The sequence below is a fragment of the Thunnus thynnus genome, chromosome 13 (assembly GCF_963924715.1).
Source record: "Thunnus thynnus chromosome 13, fThuThy2.1, whole genome shotgun sequence".
Classification (NCBI taxonomy): Eukaryota; Metazoa; Chordata; class Actinopteri; order Scombriformes; family Scombridae; genus Thunnus; species Thunnus thynnus.
In genome coordinates this window covers 15,234,266-15,257,330 of record NC_089529.1, presented here as the reverse complement: position 1 = coordinate 15,257,330, position 23,065 = coordinate 15,234,266, and the positions used below count along the sequence as shown (strand labels likewise).

Below are 23,065 nucleotides of genomic sequence, written 5' to 3'. Positions count from 1 at the left end.
TTCACACACTGATGGCACAGCCATCAGGAGCAATTTGGGGTTAAGTATCTTGCCCAAGGACACGTCGACCGATATTCCGATTAGTGGACAACCGACTCTACCTCCTGAGACACAGCCGCCCTTTTGTGTTGCTAAATTACATGACATGATGTAGATTTGAGATAAATTAAAGGAGTCTCTTGCTGCCAGATACTGATGTTTATCTTTACTATTAGCATGTTCATATGTATATAAATATAAATATAAATATAAATAATAAATAATATAATAAATAAATATATATATAAAAAATGAGACAAAAGATGAAGTCATTTTCATGTAAATACAACAAAGAAGTCATGGAAGTTGTAAAAAATGACTGAAAACTGAATAAAAATTCATTGTATTTTTTAATTACCATGTGATAATTTACAGTGGTACAGTACAGCATCTAATAGTAGCAAAACAGTTTCTTTTGTCTTTCGTATTCATTAAATGGCATCTGTTGTACAGAATGCGAGCACCATAAAAAGCATACAAAAATCTTCCCAAGCCATCTGTTTACAAAGTGACATGATAAAAAAAGCAGAAATCATTAAAAAAAAAATGTCAGTGGTAGAATATATCTCACCTTTTACCCCATCTATCCCACAGCAAATATTCATATTTCCCTTGCTTACTTACATTACTTACATGAAGGGTATTCTACTTTCATTGCATTGCTATTACACATCATGCCTATCACATACAGGTCCAGATGAAATAGTAAACAATCATTTGTATTGCTGGTTTGGACAAAGAAATAGCTAGATTGATGTAATTTCACCCTATTGGTGCACAGTTTTTTCAGTCCTCCAGCACTCGACCAGGAGCACTGGGGATGCATTCAGTCTCTGCGGTGAGTCCGAAGGTTTTTTCTCTCTGTTGGATTCACTGCCTTGGCTTGTGGTGACGCTTGACCTTCTTTACCCTCCTCCTCATTCCAGCTGTAAAAAGAGAGTTCATGAAGAGAATCAGATGTGTGAATGTATATAAAAACAAAAGAAAACATGTCAGGGAGGAAAGATCCGAGGCATGTGAAGAATAGGTGGAAGCACTCACAGGTAGATAATGGAAAGAAAAAAAAGGGAACACAAAAGGAAAATCCAACAATGGATTTGTGGTTAGAGTGTGATTCCAGCAGTGATTATATGGTTTTTGGCAAACTCTGTTTTAGTTCAGTCCAACATTGATGTTGATACATGTGTCATCAAATAACTGTACTCTTACCTGGAGCTTTCCTGGCAGCAGCGAATTTACCTCCTCCTGTGAAATGAAGAGAGGACTCAGTCAATCACTGCACATGAGCACACACCGACATGCAAGTACTAGTAGTATATCTATGCAAATCTGCAGTTATGTGTATTCACCTTGAATGATTTTGGCAATTCTCTGTGATTCCTCATCGATCAAATTTGGGTTGCCATGGATGGTGGTGATCTTTGAGAAGTCTGGGCCTGAATATTCAAAACAAAACCATTAGATCTACGACGTAGAGCAATTTGTCCCTCACATACAATATCATGTATGGAGTTAAAAATGCATCACATTCTCTTTTCCACCTTGGACTGACCACTTATCTTGCATATGAAGAAAATATATTGGCAAATGTGATCATTTCAAGGAGGAAAACACAGAACTTTTTTGTGAAAAAAATTTCATGTAAGGAGACCCTACCCTCAATGATATGAGGCTCGTTCGCCGTGGTGAACCTGGCTCCACCTTCAGACGGGCAGCGGAGAAGGGGGTTGAAAGTCATGTAACGACTTAGCAACTGTACTGACAGACGGACAGACTGACAGGTACATACACCCCGTGAAAACCTCCTCCTCCGCCACCGCCAACACAAAGTTAAGCACAGATGTGCAGTATTTATGAACACACACTCGCACACAAATGCACAGGGTGCGAAGTACAGGTGTGCATGGGTGCACTCAACTCAGGAAAAAGAGAGCAAATTCTTTTTCTCAGCCCGCAAACTAAGCTGCAAGACACCAGTGAAGCAGACTATTTGCACACTGCACGCCACTGACACATACATACCACAGCTATCAGACAGAGTAATGAGTAGTGATGGGATTCTTGAGTAAGAGAAAAGAGCAAGATGGAAGTAGGGAGATTGACAGACATCCAAATCATGGTGCACTATGAGCTGTAGAAGAACATGTACCAAAATCTTGGTTTCTGTTATGTAGTTACGTGAGCCTAATCATAAGAAAGACTGGAAAAATCCAATTCCTTCCTCTGCAGCATCATTACTGTGCCTGCACAAACACCATAAACCAGAATGAGCTTGGGATATTTTGAATGGAGGACATCCAAAACTTTTCGTATTATGCTATCCGATCCCGAGAAACAGTGTTCACCAGTGTTGTCTGTGTAAAACATATCTGGCTCTCCATTATTGTTATTACAGATGATTTGTGATTCCCCCCAAACATTACAGTGGCCAGGAAGTGACATACTGTAACTGCTCCAGCTATTAAACATTTATTGGCACTGTTTTTCTGTCCTTGGTCCTCTTCATTAGCCTGACTGTGATGAAAATATAGGTAACTTAAAATGTGACTCTTCAGAAAGAGAAATTAGAGCAATAAGTGTAATCATAATAATAGTTTTTTAAGGATGATTTGGCAGATTCATGAGTGATTGGTTGTGCTGGTACTAACTTGTGAAGCTTTAGATTTACCTGAACAGCTGCTGCTTTTAGTGGGCATTAGCCCTGCTTATAGTGAAACTTCTGAGACTTCTGACTCCATAGAAATGAACCAGTTCAATTTAATAGATTTTCTGTGTTGTTTTTGTCAATTTGGATGTAGATGCTTCATTTTATGAGCCAAAACTAATAAAGAAGTTGACAAACACAAAAAACAGGCTCAGGCAGCTACAGACATAGAACTTGTTGTATGACCGCAACGATGCAGCGCAGGACATAAATCATCTGGGTTTTTGTTTTGCCCTTGGACCACCAGTGTCAAGCAAAACTGTGAGACTTAGAGATAAAGAAATAGCTGTATCCTAGTGACTTTATGTCATGATTCTGTCTCCACCAGTCCTCCAGAGACCCTCAGATTTTTCCCCTTGTTTCATTGGACTGGACTTTGTGAGAGAGGGCTTATTTTGAGTTGGACTTTGGAAAGACTATCTGACACGATATTACTTTGGTTGTCTTTATTAGTTCATCTGTTTTCTATGACTTCCTGGTGTTTTTTGCCTGCATCCCAGTCTGTCTCTGGGTGTGTGGTGTGGGCATGTCTGTCTCTGCTCTGCTTTTCCCTCCATACTTTCCCTTCACACCTGCCCTGCATAATGCCAATCAACTCCCAGACTGCCTTTGTGTCTAGTCACCTTATCCACATTCCCTCATTAGTTTATATTTTGAACTGATATTTAGTGCAGTCTTTGTTGGATTCTTTCTGGTTCTGTTCTGTTTGTGCGGTCTCATTCTGCATTCTGTTTTGTTTTGCTTTGTTTTTTGTCTGCAATTCTTTAATAAAGAATTATTCATTGCATTTGGGTCCATTTCCTGCTACTCTTTACGACTTTTACGACTCTTGTTCCTGGGCCACGGCAATCTCCTGTTTCTGAGCTGCAACAGCCCCCTGTTTCTGAGCTGCACCAGACCCCTGTTTCTGAGCTGCAATGGTCTTGTCCTGCCTGCCTAAAGTTATGGAGTCCCTGGTCCTTGGTTTCCTGTTTAGCTGTTGCATTTTGCTGCCAAATTCGCCTGATTCCATCTTTCCTAAGGAGGCTAATTTTCCATTTCCTGAATCCCCTGTGGCTCTGCTTCCAGAGTCTGCAGCATCCCCTGTATCTCCGCCTTCACAGTCTGCTACCCTCCCAGGGGCCCAGCTCCCCATGGTCTCCATTGCCCAGCACACCAGCCAACAACCTGCCAGCCTTCTAGACCTTCCAGACCTCCAGTTAATAGTCTCAGCTGACCCACAGCCAGACTTCCCAGATCATCAGTCAGCCATCTTCGCTGATGCCAAGTCAGATCTCCAGCTGCCCGCATGGCCTTCATGGCCTCCGCGTTCGCTGCCAACCTCCAGCATGGCCCTGCATGTATGAGTTCCTGGTGTTTTTTCCTCTGCCTCCCAGTCTGTCTCTGGGTGTGTGGTGTGGGCGTGTCTGTCTCTTTTCTGCTTTTCTCTCCACACTTTCCCGTCACACCTGCCCTGTATCACTCATCAGCCCTGCCCTACTCCCAGTGTCTTCCCCAGTCAATCAACTCCCAGCCTGCCCTTGTGTCTAGTCACCTATTCCCTATTCCCTCATTAGTTCAGTCTGTATTTTAGCTCTGGTTTTCAGTTCAGTCTTTGTTAGTTCCTTTGTTCTGGTTCTGTTCTGTTTGTGCTGTCTCGTTCTGTGTTCTGTTTTGTTCCGGTTAGCCAGTGTTGCTTTTTGCCTGTGATTCTTTAATAAAGAAGTTTCTTCCAAATTGCTTGGCCTGTATTTGGGTCCATTTCCTGCTACTTTTTATGACATTTTAAAACAGTTGCTTATATGATTGTTAAATGTGGATAGAGTGCTTAGATCATTAGATAGCTCCAAGAGCTTCTGACAGTTCCCTCAATACAAAAAAGGAACTGATCAGTTGTGTTTTGTAATGGTACACAAAATACAGTTCTGTGAAAATGCAAAAATGGAAATGCTTTTCAAGTAAGCAAATGAAAATTTTAGCAGGATACTGTATAATAACATGCTAATGATGCTAAATTTCATTATTGACGAGTGGACCTGAAAACTTGATTTCACTTTTGGCAGATTTTACAATAGTCATAATTGCTGAGGAATATATTCCACTAAGAGCAGATAGTTAGTGAAACATGTCTAACATTATCAAATGTGAAATTTTGATTTACAATTTAATATAAAAAATCCACGAAACAACCATAAATGACACAAAAGGTGCACACCATGAAAACGATATGTCTGATGACTTAACTGATGATCACCAAGGAAAAGTGAAATGTAATGTGAAATGAAATTCACATTAGATGGTGATGCTCAGTTAACTGTGGTCAACAAGAGCACGGATGCATTTGGATGCATTAGAGCTGTTAGAAGATGCACCAAAGCTCTACTAACTACCATGCCCTTCAAGGGAGCAAATGTGCAAAGAGAAACTGACCTGCAATCTTTTCATCTGTGTCAAGCACTCCACCTGCAATAAATAGAAGATATTATGTCAAATTTTATCATCTAATTGATAATTTGCACTAAAAATATGAATGATTTAAACGATCTAAGAGTGTTCAGGCACTTACCCTCGATAACTCTTGTAACTTTGGTTATGGAAGGCTCTCCTTCAATAACTCTGGTCACTTTGGTGACAGAAGGCTCTCCCTCGATGACCTTGGTCAATGTGGTGACAGAAGGCTCTCTTCCGATGACCCTGGTTACCTTGGTAATGACTGGGTCCGACTCAATGACCTTGGTAACTGTGGTGACAGATGGTTCTTCTCCAATGACTCTGATCACCTTTGTCAGATCAGGGACTGTGGAGAGGGAGAGGTAACATGAGCATCCCTTAAGAAATAAATTGGGAAAATTTCTTTAAAACCACATATTCTCTATTATGAGAGAAAAGGAGGCTGGAGGTGCAGTTTGTGAAATTGTGAAACAAAGCATGCAGGACAAATAGAGGCTGATGTGTGAAGGATATAAGATTACATCACTGAAACTAGGGAGACTAATAACCGCTGCTGTCTCGCTCCATCATCCAGTGAGCTGCTCTCTATGGACATATTAAATTTTCTCCTCTTTGCTGATTTTGAAGCATTGCATTACACTCTGTCTGACAAGTTTATAAAACACAAGTTTTGGTGTTTAAAGAATCTTGACTACTAGTTTGAAAATGATATCAAAAGAGAAAATGCCACACGTTACCTTTACCTAATCCCTCTCTCTACAAGATTGGAACCCAGTCAATAAATTCCCATCTGGGGCTGAGAACTCAAAGATACAGTATCTCCGTAAAACCTTACAAATCCACTTTTGAATCAGCTTCAATAGAAACTTCAGCCAGGGACATTCTTCAGCCTCTTTTATATTTTCTGCTTCTGAGCGATGATTTTTTTGTGTGACAGTATTTATATGAGCCATAAAAAGATGAAAGCTGACAGATGTGTGTTTGTATCAGAGTGCGTCTAATCTTTGGCCTAAGGTCCCTTGGTATGTGGCCTGGTCCCATAATCAGAGCCAGACTCTGTCTTTCAAAGCCCATAAAGTAAATTAGAGATTTTGGTATGGTAATTTATGCTTAATGCCCTAGCTTCTTTGCCTTGTGAGGATATGCTACTACACTACTACATAGATTCATGATATGCATGATAAATTATTCCACCATAACATAAATGGTAAAGATAATATAATTTTTATTTATGTGTGTGTGTGTGTGTAAAAAGTGAGTGTGTATTCTGTCATGGTTTCATGACCGCATGTGTAATTTATAATTCATTCACAGGTTTTATTTCTTCTTAAAGTCCTGTAAATCAACTTCTTGCCATTTAAGTCAGTGCTATTTCCATTTAAGACTCTTAAGAAATAGTTTGTTTGTTTTACCACGATGAGGCACTCTTCCTATTCAGGGAGTTAAACTCTTCAATCACATTCTAGGAGCTGCACCATGCAGGTTATCATATCATTTATCACATTTGTACTTTTAGAACTTCTAGCCACTAAATCTCATGAAAAATTGCATAATAAATGGTGCATTAAACATCTGCTGCTACCCTCAGTTTCTCTGTAAATCTGTCTTTTCTCCCTTTTTTTGTCTCTCTTTAAAAAAGATGTGGACAGATTTTCCTGAGCAGTAGTAAACCTTGTGGCTTGCAGACCCATAAAACAAAACAATGCTTACTTGTGAGTGCCATCATAACTGACTAAAGCAGATTGATTTTTTCTTTTCACTCATACATTCTTTCATTTGAGGAAATGACGAGGGCATAGAGACTATTTACAAAATGCCAAACATAGTAGAGAATAAAATTCTTAATAGTTTTATCAAATATAACATTTGTATTTCCATGAAATTATAGCATAAAATTGCAACCCCTGGAGGTCCTGACCCTCAGCTCTATAGTCCATCTAATGTGTTTAATCACCTTTGAACTTCATCTCTCCTATGTTACCCAATACATCTAGCCAAGCGCACTGGACCGAGCCCAACTGAATGAACAACATCCAAGAGTCTTCTATGGTTTGACAGGCTAATTACCGCATTCCTAAAGGACCTGATTAAATATGCCAAGAGGTCCAAGTGGACTAAAGCAGCAGTGGGAGTGGATAATCAGAGGAACAAAGAAGAAAGACTATGGGAGAGGCCTGAATGGAGCGATGATATACATGTTTTATGCATGTGGCTGCAGGTTTGATTTCACTGAAAGAGCACTGCCTCATTTTTGATTAAAGAACATTAGTTAGGTTTAAGACGCAGTCATCCCTTATCATCACCACTAATGAGAACTCCATTCATTGACAATGTCTCTTAATCAAGTTAATAATAGTGGTCTTACCTGTTTCAATATAATGTGTAGTTGTGATGGTCTTCTCTGTGAAGTAATAAAATTAGTTTTAAGTTGTTGTAGATGCAATAATATTTACATCTAATAGTATAGTGGCATTACAGTAACTTACTGATGAAGGTGAGTGGGATCTCAGTGTAAGAAAATCCAGAAACAAACTACAGAATAAAAAAACATAACACAATATGAGGATCATATGATGCAAAAGACACACAAGACAATTAAATATTCTCTTTGACTTGCACATATTCATACATATGTGTTTTCTCTCTCCATACCTTTATCTGAATGTACTTAATCAGTTTCTTCAGGATGAACAGGAGGTCCTGGCTGCCCACAGGAAGGTCTGTAAACAATATGCATCATCAAAAAAAAAAGCATCGCAGCACAGAGTGCACATTACATGGATATATGGTAATGTGTGCTGTTCATACCCCCAGGATAGAGAACATTCTTCACCACATGGATCACGCCATTTGTTGCCATCAGGTCGCTGTCCGGCACATCCACAGAGTTGACATGAATAGAGTTGTTTACCTTGGAAAAACAGAAAAAAACACTGAATGTATATCTACTTTTCAAGGCAACTAATACAATCTTATTTTGTGAGTTACAATATGCCAACTGCTGCCTAAAAAAAAAAACAGTGAACATAGAAAATTATTATAATTATTACACTACCTCAGACATTACTTAATAGGAATCCCAGGCAATGTGCTCCATTGTTGGAAGTGAGATCTGGAAATTCCATTCATGATTAATTTCCTGCAATTAAATTGTCTCTGGAGGTGACTGGAGGCGGACATGCTGAGTAAGTAAGGGATAGGTTTCCTTTCTTCTCTCTCCATCTCTAACCCATCAAATTGAGCTACGTACATCACAATCCAGATTTTAAAAATCTAATCACGTTTTTCAATGAATCATTGTCTCCTTGTTTTTTTTTTTTTTTTTTTTTTTTTTAGCAGATTGAGGCCTGAACAGTCTGCTTTCCTGTTGGTTTATTATCTCAAACAAGCTTTCCTGTGTCCGTTAAGGAAGTCCTGCAGGCCTGATACAAGACACTGACTGATAACCTGATAGCACAATAGTAGAGAGAGGGTGGGCAAAATTGAGATAATGGGTAATGGGTGAAATGATGATAAAGCTGATTCGAAGACTGACGAGTAAGAGTAAGACAGAGAAAAATGGTTGGAGAAGTTACTGACAGAGGGGTGTTGGAGTGGGAGGTGGGAGACTGGGCGTTGATGGAAATGACAGGAAGCCAGGTTTTATTACTGCTGGCATTTTTCCAGAGATATCAAGCTTTGATGTAATGGATTAGCACTGACTCCTTGATGCTATTGTTTAAATGAGAATGTGGGGAAAGATTGTGTTAACGTCTTACAATGGAGGCTCTCAGAAAAGGATGCTGAGTTCATTTAAAGTCCAGATAAAACGGCATTTCGAGAGTATCTATCTTATGTACCATGACGTATTTCTGTGTGGAAACAGGATAGACAGGCGGGACATAACATTGGGAGGAATTTGATTTGAACGTTGAAAAGTGGGCATGTCATAATCTGAGCTCTGTGCCACTAAAAGTTGAAGATTGATGATGGGTGGGCGTCATGATATTATTGGTTGAAATTGGTTGGTTCAAGCCTACGTAAGCACATGTCACATTTTGTTTTACAGGAAGAAAACATGATTGGATTTTGATATAAGAATACCAAGAAAATTGATTTTTTTTTGGCACATATTTTTAAATAGGTGCACAATATGACTGGGGATGTGATCTAAAAGAGTTAAAAAGGCATTTTTCATTTCATCTCAACTTTAAAAATGAATTACATAATACAAATATGCTGCCTTATTGTCTTCTCTGCTTCTTCAATTGGCATACACTTGGCAGAATGCCTTTTGACCTCGAGATAATGAACATTTTCTCTAACTAGTTTGTGGAGTAAACTCATGGTCGCACATCGTATTCAAAATGCAACACGTCTTGAGTTGAATTCGATGTACTGATTTTGCATTTATCTCCTCTTGACTTTTCAATAACTGCAAAATATGGTACGATTCTTGAATCATGATCAGTCCTGTCTCTTTGATTTTCAAGACACAAAAACACACACACACACACACACACACACACACACACACACACACACACACACACGCAATGGCTGATGGTGTACGTACAGACAGAACTTGTATGTTGTTGCCCTGGACTGTCTTTAGCAAATTAGTAACTCCTCCTTCCAGTCCCCCATTGATGAAGACACCGTTACTGATGTGGTACAGCAGAATAGTCCTCAAAGCATTCACATCACCTGTCCACGACAACACAAGACAAAACATGATTCACATACTATACATGAGATGATGATTATATCACTTTTAACAAATGAACTTGAAAATGATCACCAATCAAAAAGGAGATGCATGAAAGGATGTGTATATGCGTTATTTTGAATGGAGTACTAACTTTTGAGCAGAGCCAAATCCTCCTCACTGAGGCCATTAAAGGCATCGTCTGTTGGTGCAAAGATTGTGTAGGAGCCTTCCTGCTTCAGCAGATCAATCAGACCTGCAGTCTCCATCAGGGACAGGAAAATCCTGCATTAATCAGAAATTGAATAAGTGAAGAAAATCAATAACTCCCATTGTCAATTGTAGGAGTGAAATAAGAGCAGTGTGCTGGGTAAAATCCATAATGGATATTACACTTCTGGGTTGAAAATTATTATTATTATTATTATTATTATTATTATTATTATTATTGTTATTATTATTATTATTAACCAATTTTAGTTTTTAAGTATTTCTTCTTTAAACTCCAGCCAGTAAGGACATCAATTCAACACTTTTCCCAACAGGAAAATAACAAGACCAGACAATATATCACATTTGGACAAAAAAATGGTAGCGTGCGATGCTCATTTTAGATGGGATTATGGTTTTGGCATGTGATATGATATGGATTTAGGTTGGGATTAGCGTAGGACTCATGTACTTGTGTGGTCCCACTGATTCACACATCTGCTTCCTCAGTTACATCATTAGCAGCCCCTAGAAACCTGCAGCCAAAATATATAGCCAGAAAATGTGAAATGCATATGGTAAAGTGATGCCGCTCGACATGTGCAGGTCTCCCCTGGTTCTCCTCACACCACAGCTCTGAGAAGTCTGAGGTCTATCAAACGTGTGAGTACATATTGTTCATCTCATTGGTGTCGACTCTGGCTGGGTGTCTTCATTATTGTTGCACTTAAACTTTGCTTGACCCCTTTCCCTTATGTGATGTAAAATCCCAGTTTCTCGATTTTGAGGTACTGTATATACTGTGTCTACCTCATTTTCCACACATCAGATATATATATATACACACAATACTATCATATAATGTGGATAATCATATAATAAGGTGCAGAAAGGCTAATGATACTAGGGCTGTAGTCTGCTGGTCGACTGGTCGATTAGTTGGTTGATATACGACTAAATAGGTTGAATAATCTCTGTTATTTTCGTGAGGAGAAAAATGCTACAGCAACAGCTTTCCAGGAGTAATCCATTATTTCCTGCGGTGGGAGGTACAGACTAACAAATTATCTGTGAAAACAACGGGGGTGTATTCAAAACACCCCCGTTGTTTTCACAACTTTGAACTCGCCCGACCTAATGGAGACCGCTGGGTCTAACTGTACTCAACGTTTACTAAACGTACTGAACTTTTACTGAATTGGTGTTTTTCCATAATGACACAACGAGAAACCCCGCAAGGCCAAAAACATTTTTTAAAATATTTGATAGCATTTGGGAGTCTCTGACCAGCGCTGTTCCAGTACATGAGTCAACCTCTGTCTTTGCCTGGGAAACTATTGGTAGCATGGCTCCGTTAAGGAGTATGTTTGCGTAGCGAGTGGGAAAGAGCGAGGGGCAGAGAAGTGACGGTGGATGTGAGCGGGGCAGAGGAAAAGGTTAGTAGTCAGTTGTCAGTCTGGCAGTAAATGTACAGTACAGACTACAGTGTGTCGGTTAATAAATGCTAAAAAGTCACGTCTGTTGTTTCTCTAAATGCTGGAAAAGTAAAGGGGGTTAGCTCCAAAGTTAGCAACAATGGGCTAGCATAACCTGAAGACACGAAACAGAGAAATACAGAACAGAGAAATGTGTGGCTGCCCAGTTTACTGTGCACTCTGTCCCATTACAACCCCCCCCCCCTGCACGACTAATCGATTAGTTGAAGATTATGTACGATTTTAGTCGACCAAGATTTTCATTGGATGACCACATCCCTAAATGATACAAAGTGCTTCAAAGTCAGGAATGCAAATATGCATATTAAAATGAACAAATAAACAATAAGTACAATCAAATGTAAGTAATAATGACTACAGCAGAAAAATAACTTATAAGAAGATGTCAGTATTTCTTACTTGAACCGTTTTTCAGCAATCAGGCGCTCGTAGATTGTTTTCTCAGCTGGTTTGATGAGGGATTTCATAACATGGAGGGCCCCATTGCGTCCCTCCTTACCGCCGCGCACCATACATGCATTTTCTATGCACACAGCCTAAAACATTCAGGGAGTATGGTTACAGGTCTAAAAGTCACTGTAAAAATCTGGTAACTATTTGGCTGATGCGAGGAAGACTATCACACTGTCCTGTTTGATTGCACTTGATCAAATGGAACAAAACGAAGTTTCTGTGAGGAAATTAAACCCATCTGAATCTAATATGTCAACCACAAGAGCAGATACACACTTCATCTGCCAACGGCTGGACTAATTAGCTGTTTTATTGCATTTGTTTACCATTGAAAGACAGCAAAATCATGTTAACACTTGGTAAAAGCCTGGTAATGGCTTTCAGATTTCTGAAATGGAAGCCAACGTTCTCCATTGTCTTTCGATCATTTCTTTTTTATCTTTTATTTCTATTCCCTCCTGACTCTGTTTAACTGTCTAATACACAATACACACACAAACACACACACACACGCATAGTTCTCACATTGCGGTAAATGAAGACTCTGAGCAGTTTGCCAGCCAGTGTTTCCAGCTGCTGTCCATTGTAGAGCTCACTCAGTGTAACTTTCAGCTTCAAGATATGGTTTTCTAAAATGAATCTCAGCAGGCTCTGGTCTGTTGACATCACCTCATCTGAAAAACACAGAGAAAAGTTAGAGATTTGAAAGTGAAACAGGTTATATTAAATGGCAGTTCTGATAAATGATGTCATATTTTCTTATGTTTGTGCTTTAAAAAGTCTTTAGAAAAGTAAAAAATGAATTACAGTAGCACATTTTTGAACTTTGAAGGATAAAATGTGACTTTTCTTTCACATCCTGCAAAGCATTTCAATGTCTTTATCAAGGTCACTTTACTAAATCACTGTGCCATTCTGCTGTCCATAAACACTTGCTTGTACATCAACTCACTTGTGAAGGCAGTGTTGACAGGAGCAAGGAGTGTGTACTCTGTCTTTGGACCCATGGCAGCGGCTAAGCCCAGTTCAGACACCATGTCGCTGAAAGTGCTCTGGCCAGTTCCCACCAGCTCCATAACTTCCTTGGCTGATACGGATCACATAAACATGACATGGTAGTGGTCACAGAAAAATAACGTAGCCAAATGATTTTAGCTGTGCTACAGGAGAACTTGGATAATAATTTGACTCGTTTTACCTGAGTCAGGGATAAGGACCTGGTCGATGAGGTGGATGACACCATTGGTTGTGACTATGTCCTTCTTCAGCACCATCTTGATGCCGTTGACTGTCAGAGTGTCTCCGTCACAGCCTACCTCTATGGTGCTGCCCTCTGCAGTCTCATACACTGACCCTGCCATGATTGCTTCTGCACACTGGACACTGTTCAACAAGTGGTAGTTCACCAGGGCTGAGGAGTATGCGAGAGAGAGAGAGAGAGAAATGGAAATAGAGAAATAGTCTTTGTGGGTTGCTTGTAGTTATTTTTGTAAAATGATTACGCAATCTGAGGTTTATGGTTCTGATCATTACTCAAAACACATGCACATGGACACACACACATATACTCTCAGCTTTCTTATGCCCTCCAAGAAATATTTAGGCACCTCTGCTAACATTTAGATATGGGATTACACCTCTGACTGAGTCCAACCATAAAACTAAGCAAAACTGGCAGAAGCAAAGCCAAACAGATTTAATTATGACATGAAACATGCTTCCAAAGCCACAAAAATTCAAATGCAATCAGTGCCACACTGCAAGCCAAATTACTCTGTGGCCCATATCTTCCCTTGTAGAAATAGGGCTCAAGACTCCATACCAATCTTTACTTTGGAGGCTGTACTAACATGATTGGTCAGCAAAGCCTGTTTACCAAGTGTCTGAGAATTTATCTGTGGTTATATTGTGTTCCCAGAGGAGGCCACTCACTGAGTACACCGCAAACCGGCTTCATATTAACAGACGTTCCTGGCTGGCCTGTGACTCAGTGAATAAGCAGATAAGCTGCCACTGCGGAGACATAAATTTCCCACATTCACTATGTGGTTTGTGGATGTGTGTGTGTGTGTGTGTGTGTGAATGTATGTCTATTCCTTTCTTTCTGAGAATTTATTGGCTATGGTTAGTCACGCTATTACCATAACGGGTTTGGAAGATAGTTTCAGTAGTTAAATTTTAATTTGACCTAAATCAATTTAACTTCAGGTCAAATGTTAAATGTTAAATGAACAAAACATAAAACACACAATATTTGAATGCCTCTGCACACCGAAATCAACCAGATGATGGTAATGCTAGTAATTTATATCATTACATGTGGTTCATGTGTATCAAAATGTACCTTGAATAACAGCCTTGTCTCCCATGATCTGCTCCAGGTAACCTGGGCCCAGTCTGTCAAAGGCTTCATTAGTGGGAGCAAACAGAGTATAGTGGCCAGGCTGGTTCAGCTTGTCCATCATACCAGATGCCAGTACTGCAGCCTGGTAAACAAGACGGGACAGTGTATCTCACATGAAACATACAGTCATAGATACCTAAATTATTTGCTAGAGGTTATGGTTAACATTAGGGTTTGAATTGATACTTTCTGAGGGCTCATAATACCACAGTATACTAATTCAATTGTTACACAGTTTCCACTCCAAGCATATTAGTCAGCCATAATGTTGACTTTTGTTGTAACCCATTTTTTCAGAGATCTGCTCAGAGCTCTGTGCATCTTACATACATTGAAGGAGGAGAGGTCATCGGTGACATCCAGGACGTCCTTGATGGTGTTGGCCACAGCGCTGATCACCCGGTCAATAACGTGTACCACCCCGTTTGTGGCCACCTGGTTACCATGGATGATCCTGGCACAATTCACTGTCACAATCTTCACAGGGAGGACATTTGACATTAACCCAAGATAATCAGTGGAGTTAAAAAAAGTCATTTATAGACATTATTCAATCAGTTTTCATATTCATGCATTCATCCTGTGCATTTTCACACTGTGCATAAACTGACCCCATTCGAGTAGTGGTTGATGTAGAGCCCCAGGTCATTGTACATGGAAGAGACGGTCAAGCCGTCCTTCATGTCTTTCGTCAGAAGACGGCGGTTCACCATGTGGAAGTGAAGAGCGTTGTACAGCTCGATGTTCACGTTGCTCTCCAGTGCAGACCGTACAGACTGGAGAAATCACAGCATTAGTTAAAGGGCAGTAATTGTGTAAGAGTAATTGTCTACCTATTGTCTACTCACACTGTCCAGCTGATTCCAGGCATCATTGCTAGGTGCAAACATGGTGAAGGAGCCTTTGCCTTCAATTTCCTGTCTCAGCTTGGACCTGTCAGAGTAATGCTGTGTGGTCGTAGCCTTTACGAGCCCCAGGGTGCCATATACATGGTCAATAGGAGCCACTAGGAGGGAAAAGCAGAAGAACTGCTCATGCTCGGAAACAGACTAGTCTGTACAGAGAATTATATTATAAGTCCATCTGAGGATTGTGATGTGAGCCTACTACCTGCAGGGCATCCTCTCATGCCCTCCAACTTCATGTACCCAGGACAGCACTCATATACAACCATGCTGCAATAAAACAAACAAACAAACAAAAAACATAAATTAATTATATCCAGGTGTAAAAAAGAACGATCTGTATGTATCTGAATGTTTGTGGAGGACATACAGTCAGATAGATGTACATTTATGATTTGCTGTTTTTGCAACAGAAAAATAAGAAAAAAAGAAAAACCAGAGCGAGATGTGAGGTGAATATAATGCAAGATGAGAAAAAAGGAGCTTTGCCAGATTACCTAAACAGATTTGACACCTGAGAGGACAAAAAACAACCTTTTACAGTAGGTTGCGATGGGAGAGAATGATGGGAGCTTGGATTAAGAACAGTGAAGACATTTGAGACAGCAGAGCAACAAAGAGTGGATCTTACTCAGCAAATTAGAAATCCATAATTGGGCAAAACACATTTGAAAGTCAGAACTGACACAGCGACAGTGTAATAAAAAAATCAAAAAACTAAGCAAGTCAAACAGAGGAACAAGAAAGACTAGAAAAACACCATTAACATGAGAACGATTCATTTAATGTTTCCACAAGAAAACTGGCAGAGAGTGCATAACTCCCAGCAGGCCAATCGTAGAAAATCTGGAGTCGACTCCAAAGACTAGCTCAAGACACTTAGCGAGCCAGCCAACATCGTTTCCAATATCTCATGCAACAGCAATAAACCCAGAAAACAAAGGAAACTTACCAGCTCTATTTTTGTTTAAAGAATATCAATAACATTTGAAAAGCATATCCAGAGACAAATAAAAGGATTGAAAAATAAAATATATGTTTACAGCCAGATCCGGCCACATCTAACACTTTCTGTTTTTAATACATATCTTCATGCCGTCATACTTTCAAAAATGTCTCACTGTCTCCCAGTTTGGTTTCTTACTACTTCAGAACTTATTGAACCAATAACCAGACTCTACATAGAGCTTATAAAAGTCATCTTAAATTTTCTCCTTGGACACACCACCGTGTAGTATTTCTGCAATCTAAATCATTAAATTTTTATAATCATACAGTACTTAGCGGTATTAATTTGTACTATAAACTATATTATCACCTTCTCCCTTCTTTACTTTGTTCTATTTTGCCAAGACGTTACTCCATAAGACTTGTAAGAATAACCAGAGCTGTTACAAATGAACTGAACCCCATACCAACAACTAAGGTTTAAGATCCTTTTTTTTTCTTTTCATACACTAAAAATTGGGAACAAAATCCCACATCACATTAGAAATTCTCCCTCCTTCTTACAGTTTAAATATTTACACAAATATTTCCTTCTTCTGAATCAAAATTGTAAACACTAACGTCTCTATAGTCAACCTTATTGTTCCCTCTGAGTTCTGTACAACTTGTCTCTATACATGTAAAATTCATTTACTCCCGTTATTCTGCACTTAATGTTGTATTTTTTAAAATTGACAATCCACTCTTAAAGATAGGTATATTTTCACATATATGAAGTATATTCTTTGTCTAACTTGTTCACTTTTATTATTATTTTTTTTTCTTTTCATTGCTTTTGTCCTCACTGTGGGACAGCAGGAAACCTGCTGGAAAACAGTTTCTAAACTGAGTCAGGCCCACAGCTGGTAATGGTTTTACATCACTGTGCTGTTTTTTCCTGCTAAAATAAAATAAAAAATGAAAAATCAAACTCAAAAAGCTGTGCATTAACAATGAACAATAAGAGATCAGTAAGCTCCAAGCTATTTTGTTCCCTATCTTCAAAACTACTGTTGAATAAAATATGTGAAGGAGCGCTTATATGGGCTGTCACATTTAGAAAAATCTAACAGCATAGTCTCTTTATGGAAACACACGGCTACCACATTCCTGAGGAAACCAGAGCTTTACAATATATCCTGCACTCTATATTCATCTTGATACTGTAAGTATATTGACCTGCAAACCAGACAGGGGTGACTGTTGCTCCCCCTGCACGTTCTCTTTGCCATTAATCTAATTTACAGTGAACTTTTTTCTCCATTTAGAAGATTGTGATTTCAGGTGGAAGGGACTGCTTATGGAAAACTGTGAAAACAGAACTCAAAGAAGTCGAAACATCCTGTCAGGAAGCTGAGAGGACCTGCAAACATTAAGCATGCCAAAGTAGGTGTACAGTTGACCCATGATCCTCAATCACCTACACAGTTTACAGGAAATGATGCTGCAGTTCATACAATGTTACGAATGACAGGATGGGGAGCGAGAAGACTGACACTGTGAGCCACAAGCCAATATTCTATAACATTTAATTGGGGAACACATTAGGTACGAGTCAATTCTTACTAAAAATCATGGACAGTAATCAAAGCAGATGTTTGATTGGCCCAAAGACACATCTTCCAAGATGCTAACAAACTTGCGATGAGTCAACATGTCCATTGAGAAACAGCCAGGGAGTTCCTGAATGCTGGAATACCTTTAATTGGGGTGTAACCCAAAGCACATCACGCGTTCCAGTTGGAACTTTGGTGTGTTTACTAAAGAGGTGCTTTGCTTAGAGAGGTTTGTTCGAGGGAGTTTTAAGGTTTCTTGCTTTCTGTATTGCCATGGAAATACAGTGTTTCTATGACCTTACTCTACAAGATTCAAGTCCAAAACAAATAACGGTTTGCTTTCCTCTGAGAAATGAACAGTAGTGATATGTTATGCAAGAGCAAATCACCCCATTCACAGCCCAATTCAAAAAGCAGCATCACTCACTTTCTCCCTTCTACTCCCTAAAATGACTCACTTTTTTTTTTTGGCGGAACTTTCTAATCCACTTTAACCAACACGCGTGTGTTTATGTAAATGTGTGGGATGAGTCTGAATGTTGTGGATTTGCTATTTTTATGCGCATAGCCGTGTTGCTTATAGAGCAATAATTCCATGCTTCTGAAATACATAAATATCCATGCACAGCAGGCTGTCAGGAAGGTACGAAATCATTGCTCGCCGGCCGAGTTCTGACAGGATAATGGATGCACTATAGACCAGAGACAGAACCAGAGCCAGGCCTCTGGCAGTGACACTACATGAACCAGCTCAATGTGGCCTCCAGATGATGTGCAAACACAGGGTACGAATACAAACATACTGTTCACTCACACACACATTGACACACACTAGGTGGAGTTGTCTAGCATCAGATAAAAAACATTAAATTTGTTTCCTGTTATGTAATCAACAATTAACAGTTTCTCTTGTGACCTCATCAAGTTTTTGTTTTTTTTCTCTTCTGTGCCAGCGGCTTCCTGAATACTGTGCCAACGTTTCTTTACACATGGGAATGGACTCACAGTAAATTAAGACTACACAGCTTCACCAGTTCTCTGATAGTATTATTGTTTAATAACAAATAAACTAATTTATGGTGTTTGATTTGAAGGGCTAGTCCCTGCATGTTGTGTCTGTCACCCACAGCACATTGATTTGAAGAAAATTGCTTCCACCTGAAACTCCGGCAGCTCACTTCAAGAATACTTTGTGGAAATAAACCATTAAGAAATCCCCACGGTATCATTTAACTCCAGAATAGATAATTAGTATAACACAGTGCAGGTTGAATAGACAAGAACTTCATTACTTCTGTGTAATACTGTAAAAGGGATTCAGTGCAGGTATTATGTCAACTGCTGCACCCTTGAAGCGTGTTTAAACTTAAGCTTGTTTCTACAACAGCCTGGAGTGAGTAGTGAAACGTCCAAATAGACATAATACTGTAAACTAAAACACCTTTTCCTAATCTCTCATCAACACCAAATCCAACTCAGACATAATCACAGCTGGGTGGATTTCCTCCACTGCCGCTGAACAATGTGCTCACTGTGACCAGAGACAGAAGGAGAGAGAAGCAAGATTTTTTCTAGCATTTTGAAGTTTTGTCCTTTTTTGGTTGTATTTTCTTTGTATTGTTATTTTAATAATTTTTATTTGGTTCAAATTTAGTTGCTGTCCTCATACAAACAATCTTGCTGACAGAAAATTTGAAGGCCTACTTTGAATGCACATACAGTATATTTGATGAATTTGTGTACATGCATGCTAAAAGTCACAACAGCAATTCATTTTTGTTTGTCAGTTTCTGAAGGCAGACATTTTACCTTTAACATGCTTTCATTTCATAAAATTCCCTCTTTACTTCTATCACACCTTTTGGCTGAATAATTTGGTTTATGTCTCATGTTTGTCAGTTTAATTTGAACCTAATGAACTTTGTTAAACATGCGTGTGAAGAAACAGTTTCGTTGGATTTGTTAAAGATGACTTGTCTATCTTTATTACACCTCAATCCAAGAGACACAAACTATTAAACGTGTTTAGTACCTTAGCAACCTCGATTACCCTCCTGCTGCCAACACTCATAGTACCATCATTTTGTCTTTTTCCATAATTACTGGGTGGTTCCTTGAAATATTATATCGGTATTGTCTATCACTGTCCCGCTTTGGGAGAAAATGACTCACAACTGAACTCAGTCACTCTTTAATCCACTTTCCCTCTCTCTCCTCATTATCAGGCATATCCTAACACAGCAGCAGGTGTTACACCTGATCACATGGCTAAGAGAAGGTGTGTGTGTGCATCATTTATGTTCTAGTATGTGCATGCAGGTATATGCATGCAGGTATATGCATGTGTATGTAGGAGAGAGAGTAAGCGTGTGCAATTCTTCCTAGTCTCCCTCTACACTTTAGTCACCTACAAGGCAGGACAGCTCCAGCTGAGCCTTACACTCCATCAACGCATCGGCAGCTATATTCCATATACTCAAACCTAATATCTACTCATACTGCACACCATGTCACTAGATAATATTACATTTTCACAACATGCCCTTTAATATTATATGTCCTGCAGAAATCCAAAAATCCAAACCCATAAATGCACACTTCACTCTTTTTTGGCTTCTTAATGTCTTTGAATTTGGCAATTTTCAACTCTCAAAAACACATTTTTATAGATTATTACTAAATTCTAAAACAGCAATCACTCCTGCTGTTGGACACAAAACTCACCACTTAAACCAGCACCATTAAAATGGACTTAGCAGCAGTTCTTTACAGCTCACTCAGAGGATAATTTGCCTCGAAACTAAAGAATAATTTAATTTCAAAACTCAGTATGACACACACTCTCGCATGCACACACATACAGTAAAAATCAAGTACCCACAACTCATGCCAAGAACCTATCTGGTGAAACAAGACCTGTAATATATATATTCTCTGTTTCGCCCAAATGCACACAAACACTAAAAGTATATAGACAGACTTTTTCCTGAGCACCTGAAACGTGTCAGAGGGGAGACTGGGCATCAATCACTGTTGAACAGAGTTTACAGCATCAACAGGCCCACAAAAGAGCAAATCCCTGGCCTGCAGGCTACACAGCGTGCCCAGACTTGCGAGGAGGGGAGGAGGTGGATGAGGACAAAGAGAGAGTTATACCGTATACTATATATTGAGATGTCATGTGTGAGTGTGAAATCCAGTTGCAAAGGAAAAAATATATGTTTGTATGTTTAGCTAAAGATATAAAAAACAAGAATGACATGCTTTAGCTTCTGTCTTTCTAAGTTTATGAAATCCAATAAAGTCCTTAAAAAGACAGCTTTAAAATGTTTGAAATGTAAAAATTCAGTAAGAAAAATAATAATTTGAATTATCATCATCTTTATGAATACTGTCTTTGTTTGTGAGGGTTTAGAGAAGAAAGTGAGACAGCTGTATGGTCAGGTGACTTGAGACTGAAAGAGCCTAAGGGTCCAGACAGCTGGGTAGGTTATACAGAGCTGAACTCTGCTGCTTGAACCGTAATTAAGACTTAACCAGGCCACAGCTGAGGTTAATAAAGTGGTCAAATCCGTCTAAGGAAATAATTTACTGAAACAGGCACTTCAGGCACTTGGACCCCCCTGCAAGAAGAGTTACTATCAGAGCCTACTGAAAATCATCTGTAATTTCACTGCTGTCTAAATGGAGGATGTGTGGAAGCTGGGAGTGGTTTATAAGTTGGGCAACACCAGTTGGGTTTTGTGCAAATAAAAATAAAATAAAATGGAGTAATTCAATCCATTCAGTCCACTGGTAAAGACTTACGTTTTCTTGCCACAGATGGAGCCTTTGTACCAGTTCCTACATGTGCTGAAGTACTTCTTCTGGGTCCCCAGGACCTGCTGCAGAGCGCACACATTGGGTCTGTGAGAGGAGAGGGGGAAGGAGAGGAGAGTGGTGTGGGAGTGACAATGAAAGTGAGAAGCAGTGTGAGGAGGAAGGGCAGGAGGGGCAGGATGTGGGAGTTTATGTGTTTGGAGGAGGGAAGGCGGAGTGAGGCAGGTAAGTTGAGGAGACAAGAACGATGAGATGAGGAGTAAAAAAGTGAAGGTTGTTGAGTGGAGTTATGAAAAAGGGAGGGGTACATGCAGGTAAAAGAAAAAAATATCATTGAGATAATGCTAAAGAACAGTGTTTCTTAACAATGAGTTATTCCACTAGTTTTACAGAACCAATGATATGAAGCTATTTTGTCTGTTTTTTTTTAAATAGATCTTATTTTCAGCATTAATTTAAAATCAAATGAAATACTCAATTTAATCTCAATTTCAAGCACTAAATTGGACGCATTATTTACAGTAGAACGAATGAAAGTGAGAGACAATATTGAATTTTCCATTATGGCTTAAATCAATATTTTTCATTAATGTGGCTGACCTGTTTCTCAAATCATTATCTAGTGCTCTATGTGATTTAAAACCACCTTAAAACATAAAACGAACATATAATCAGACACAATTACTACATATCTGTCAGACTGTCACCAATTATCCAATCTATGTTCTTATATCTACACACAAATGCGAACAAGTCATTATCTGCTAAATTAAAAACTAAATAAAGCAAATTTGTCATGTGTCACCCCTCTCTCCTCTCACACAGCCTCCCATCCCTCTATTCCTCCCTCTGGCCCCCACATCCCAGACTCCTTACCCTTCATTCCTGGCCCGTATGCGGCTGTGGGTGACTATCTTGTCATAAGCAGAAGAATCCACGCTCCCTAAACAGCAGAGTGCCACCAGCACCAAGGTCACTACTAGCAGCTGATGCATCCTGGAGTGTTACCAGTCCTCTGTTCTGCAAGGGCACAAACACACTCCTCTTGTCTTTTAAACACACGCACACACACACAAACCCGCACACCCCCCTAAAAAATACACAGGGGATATGGGAGCGTGCGTGAGAGAGGGAGCTTTTATACCAACAAGTCTCTCTCTCTCTCTAACACACAGCCATACCCACCCACCTCCCTTTTACTCCCACGTTGTCTCCTCCATACCATTACGTCCTGCTCACACCCTTCTCTTTAGTGAAAATCCTCCCTCCAGCTCTGACTTGAGCATGAGCTTATTGTCTCTCCCTCCCTCACGTTGTTTCACATGAATTTCTCATAAATTTCTCATGAGTTTCTTTACCACCATCCCTTCCCAGA

At 39.5% G+C, this 23,065-nt stretch overlaps 1 protein-coding gene across 2 annotated transcripts; it reads right to left on the bottom strand.

Annotated features, from left to right (window-relative positions):
• Positions 1 to 370: 370 nt before the first annotated feature.
• On the bottom strand, positions 371 to 22,852 carry LOC137195675 (periostin-like). 2 transcript variants are annotated; one of them, XM_067608227.1, is made up of 23 exons: positions 22,567 to 22,852; positions 21,679 to 21,777; positions 15,534 to 15,598; positions 15,272 to 15,429; positions 15,035 to 15,199; positions 14,754 to 14,900; positions 14,364 to 14,505; positions 13,218 to 13,430; positions 12,972 to 13,106; positions 12,545 to 12,693; positions 11,966 to 12,102; positions 10,015 to 10,145; positions 9,729 to 9,859; positions 7,982 to 8,084; positions 7,826 to 7,893; positions 7,660 to 7,705; positions 7,539 to 7,574; positions 5,289 to 5,519; positions 5,153 to 5,185; positions 1,696 to 1,740; positions 1,389 to 1,475; positions 1,249 to 1,284; positions 371 to 965 (listed from the first exon to the last, which is right to left on the bottom strand). In XM_067608227.1, the coding sequence occupies exons 1-23, from the start codon at positions 22,683 to 22,685 to the stop codon at positions 910 to 912; spliced, it is 2,532 nt and encodes an 843-aa protein (XP_067464328.1). In that variant the 5' UTR covers positions 22,686 to 22,852; the 3' UTR covers positions 371 to 909. The 2 variants fall into 2 exon arrangements, with proteins under 2 accessions (XP_067464328.1, XP_067464329.1); XM_067608228.1 differs by lacking the exon at positions 1,696 to 1,740 and having other exon boundaries at positions 22,567 to 22,851.
• Between the last annotated feature and the right edge of the window lie 213 nt (positions 22,853 to 23,065).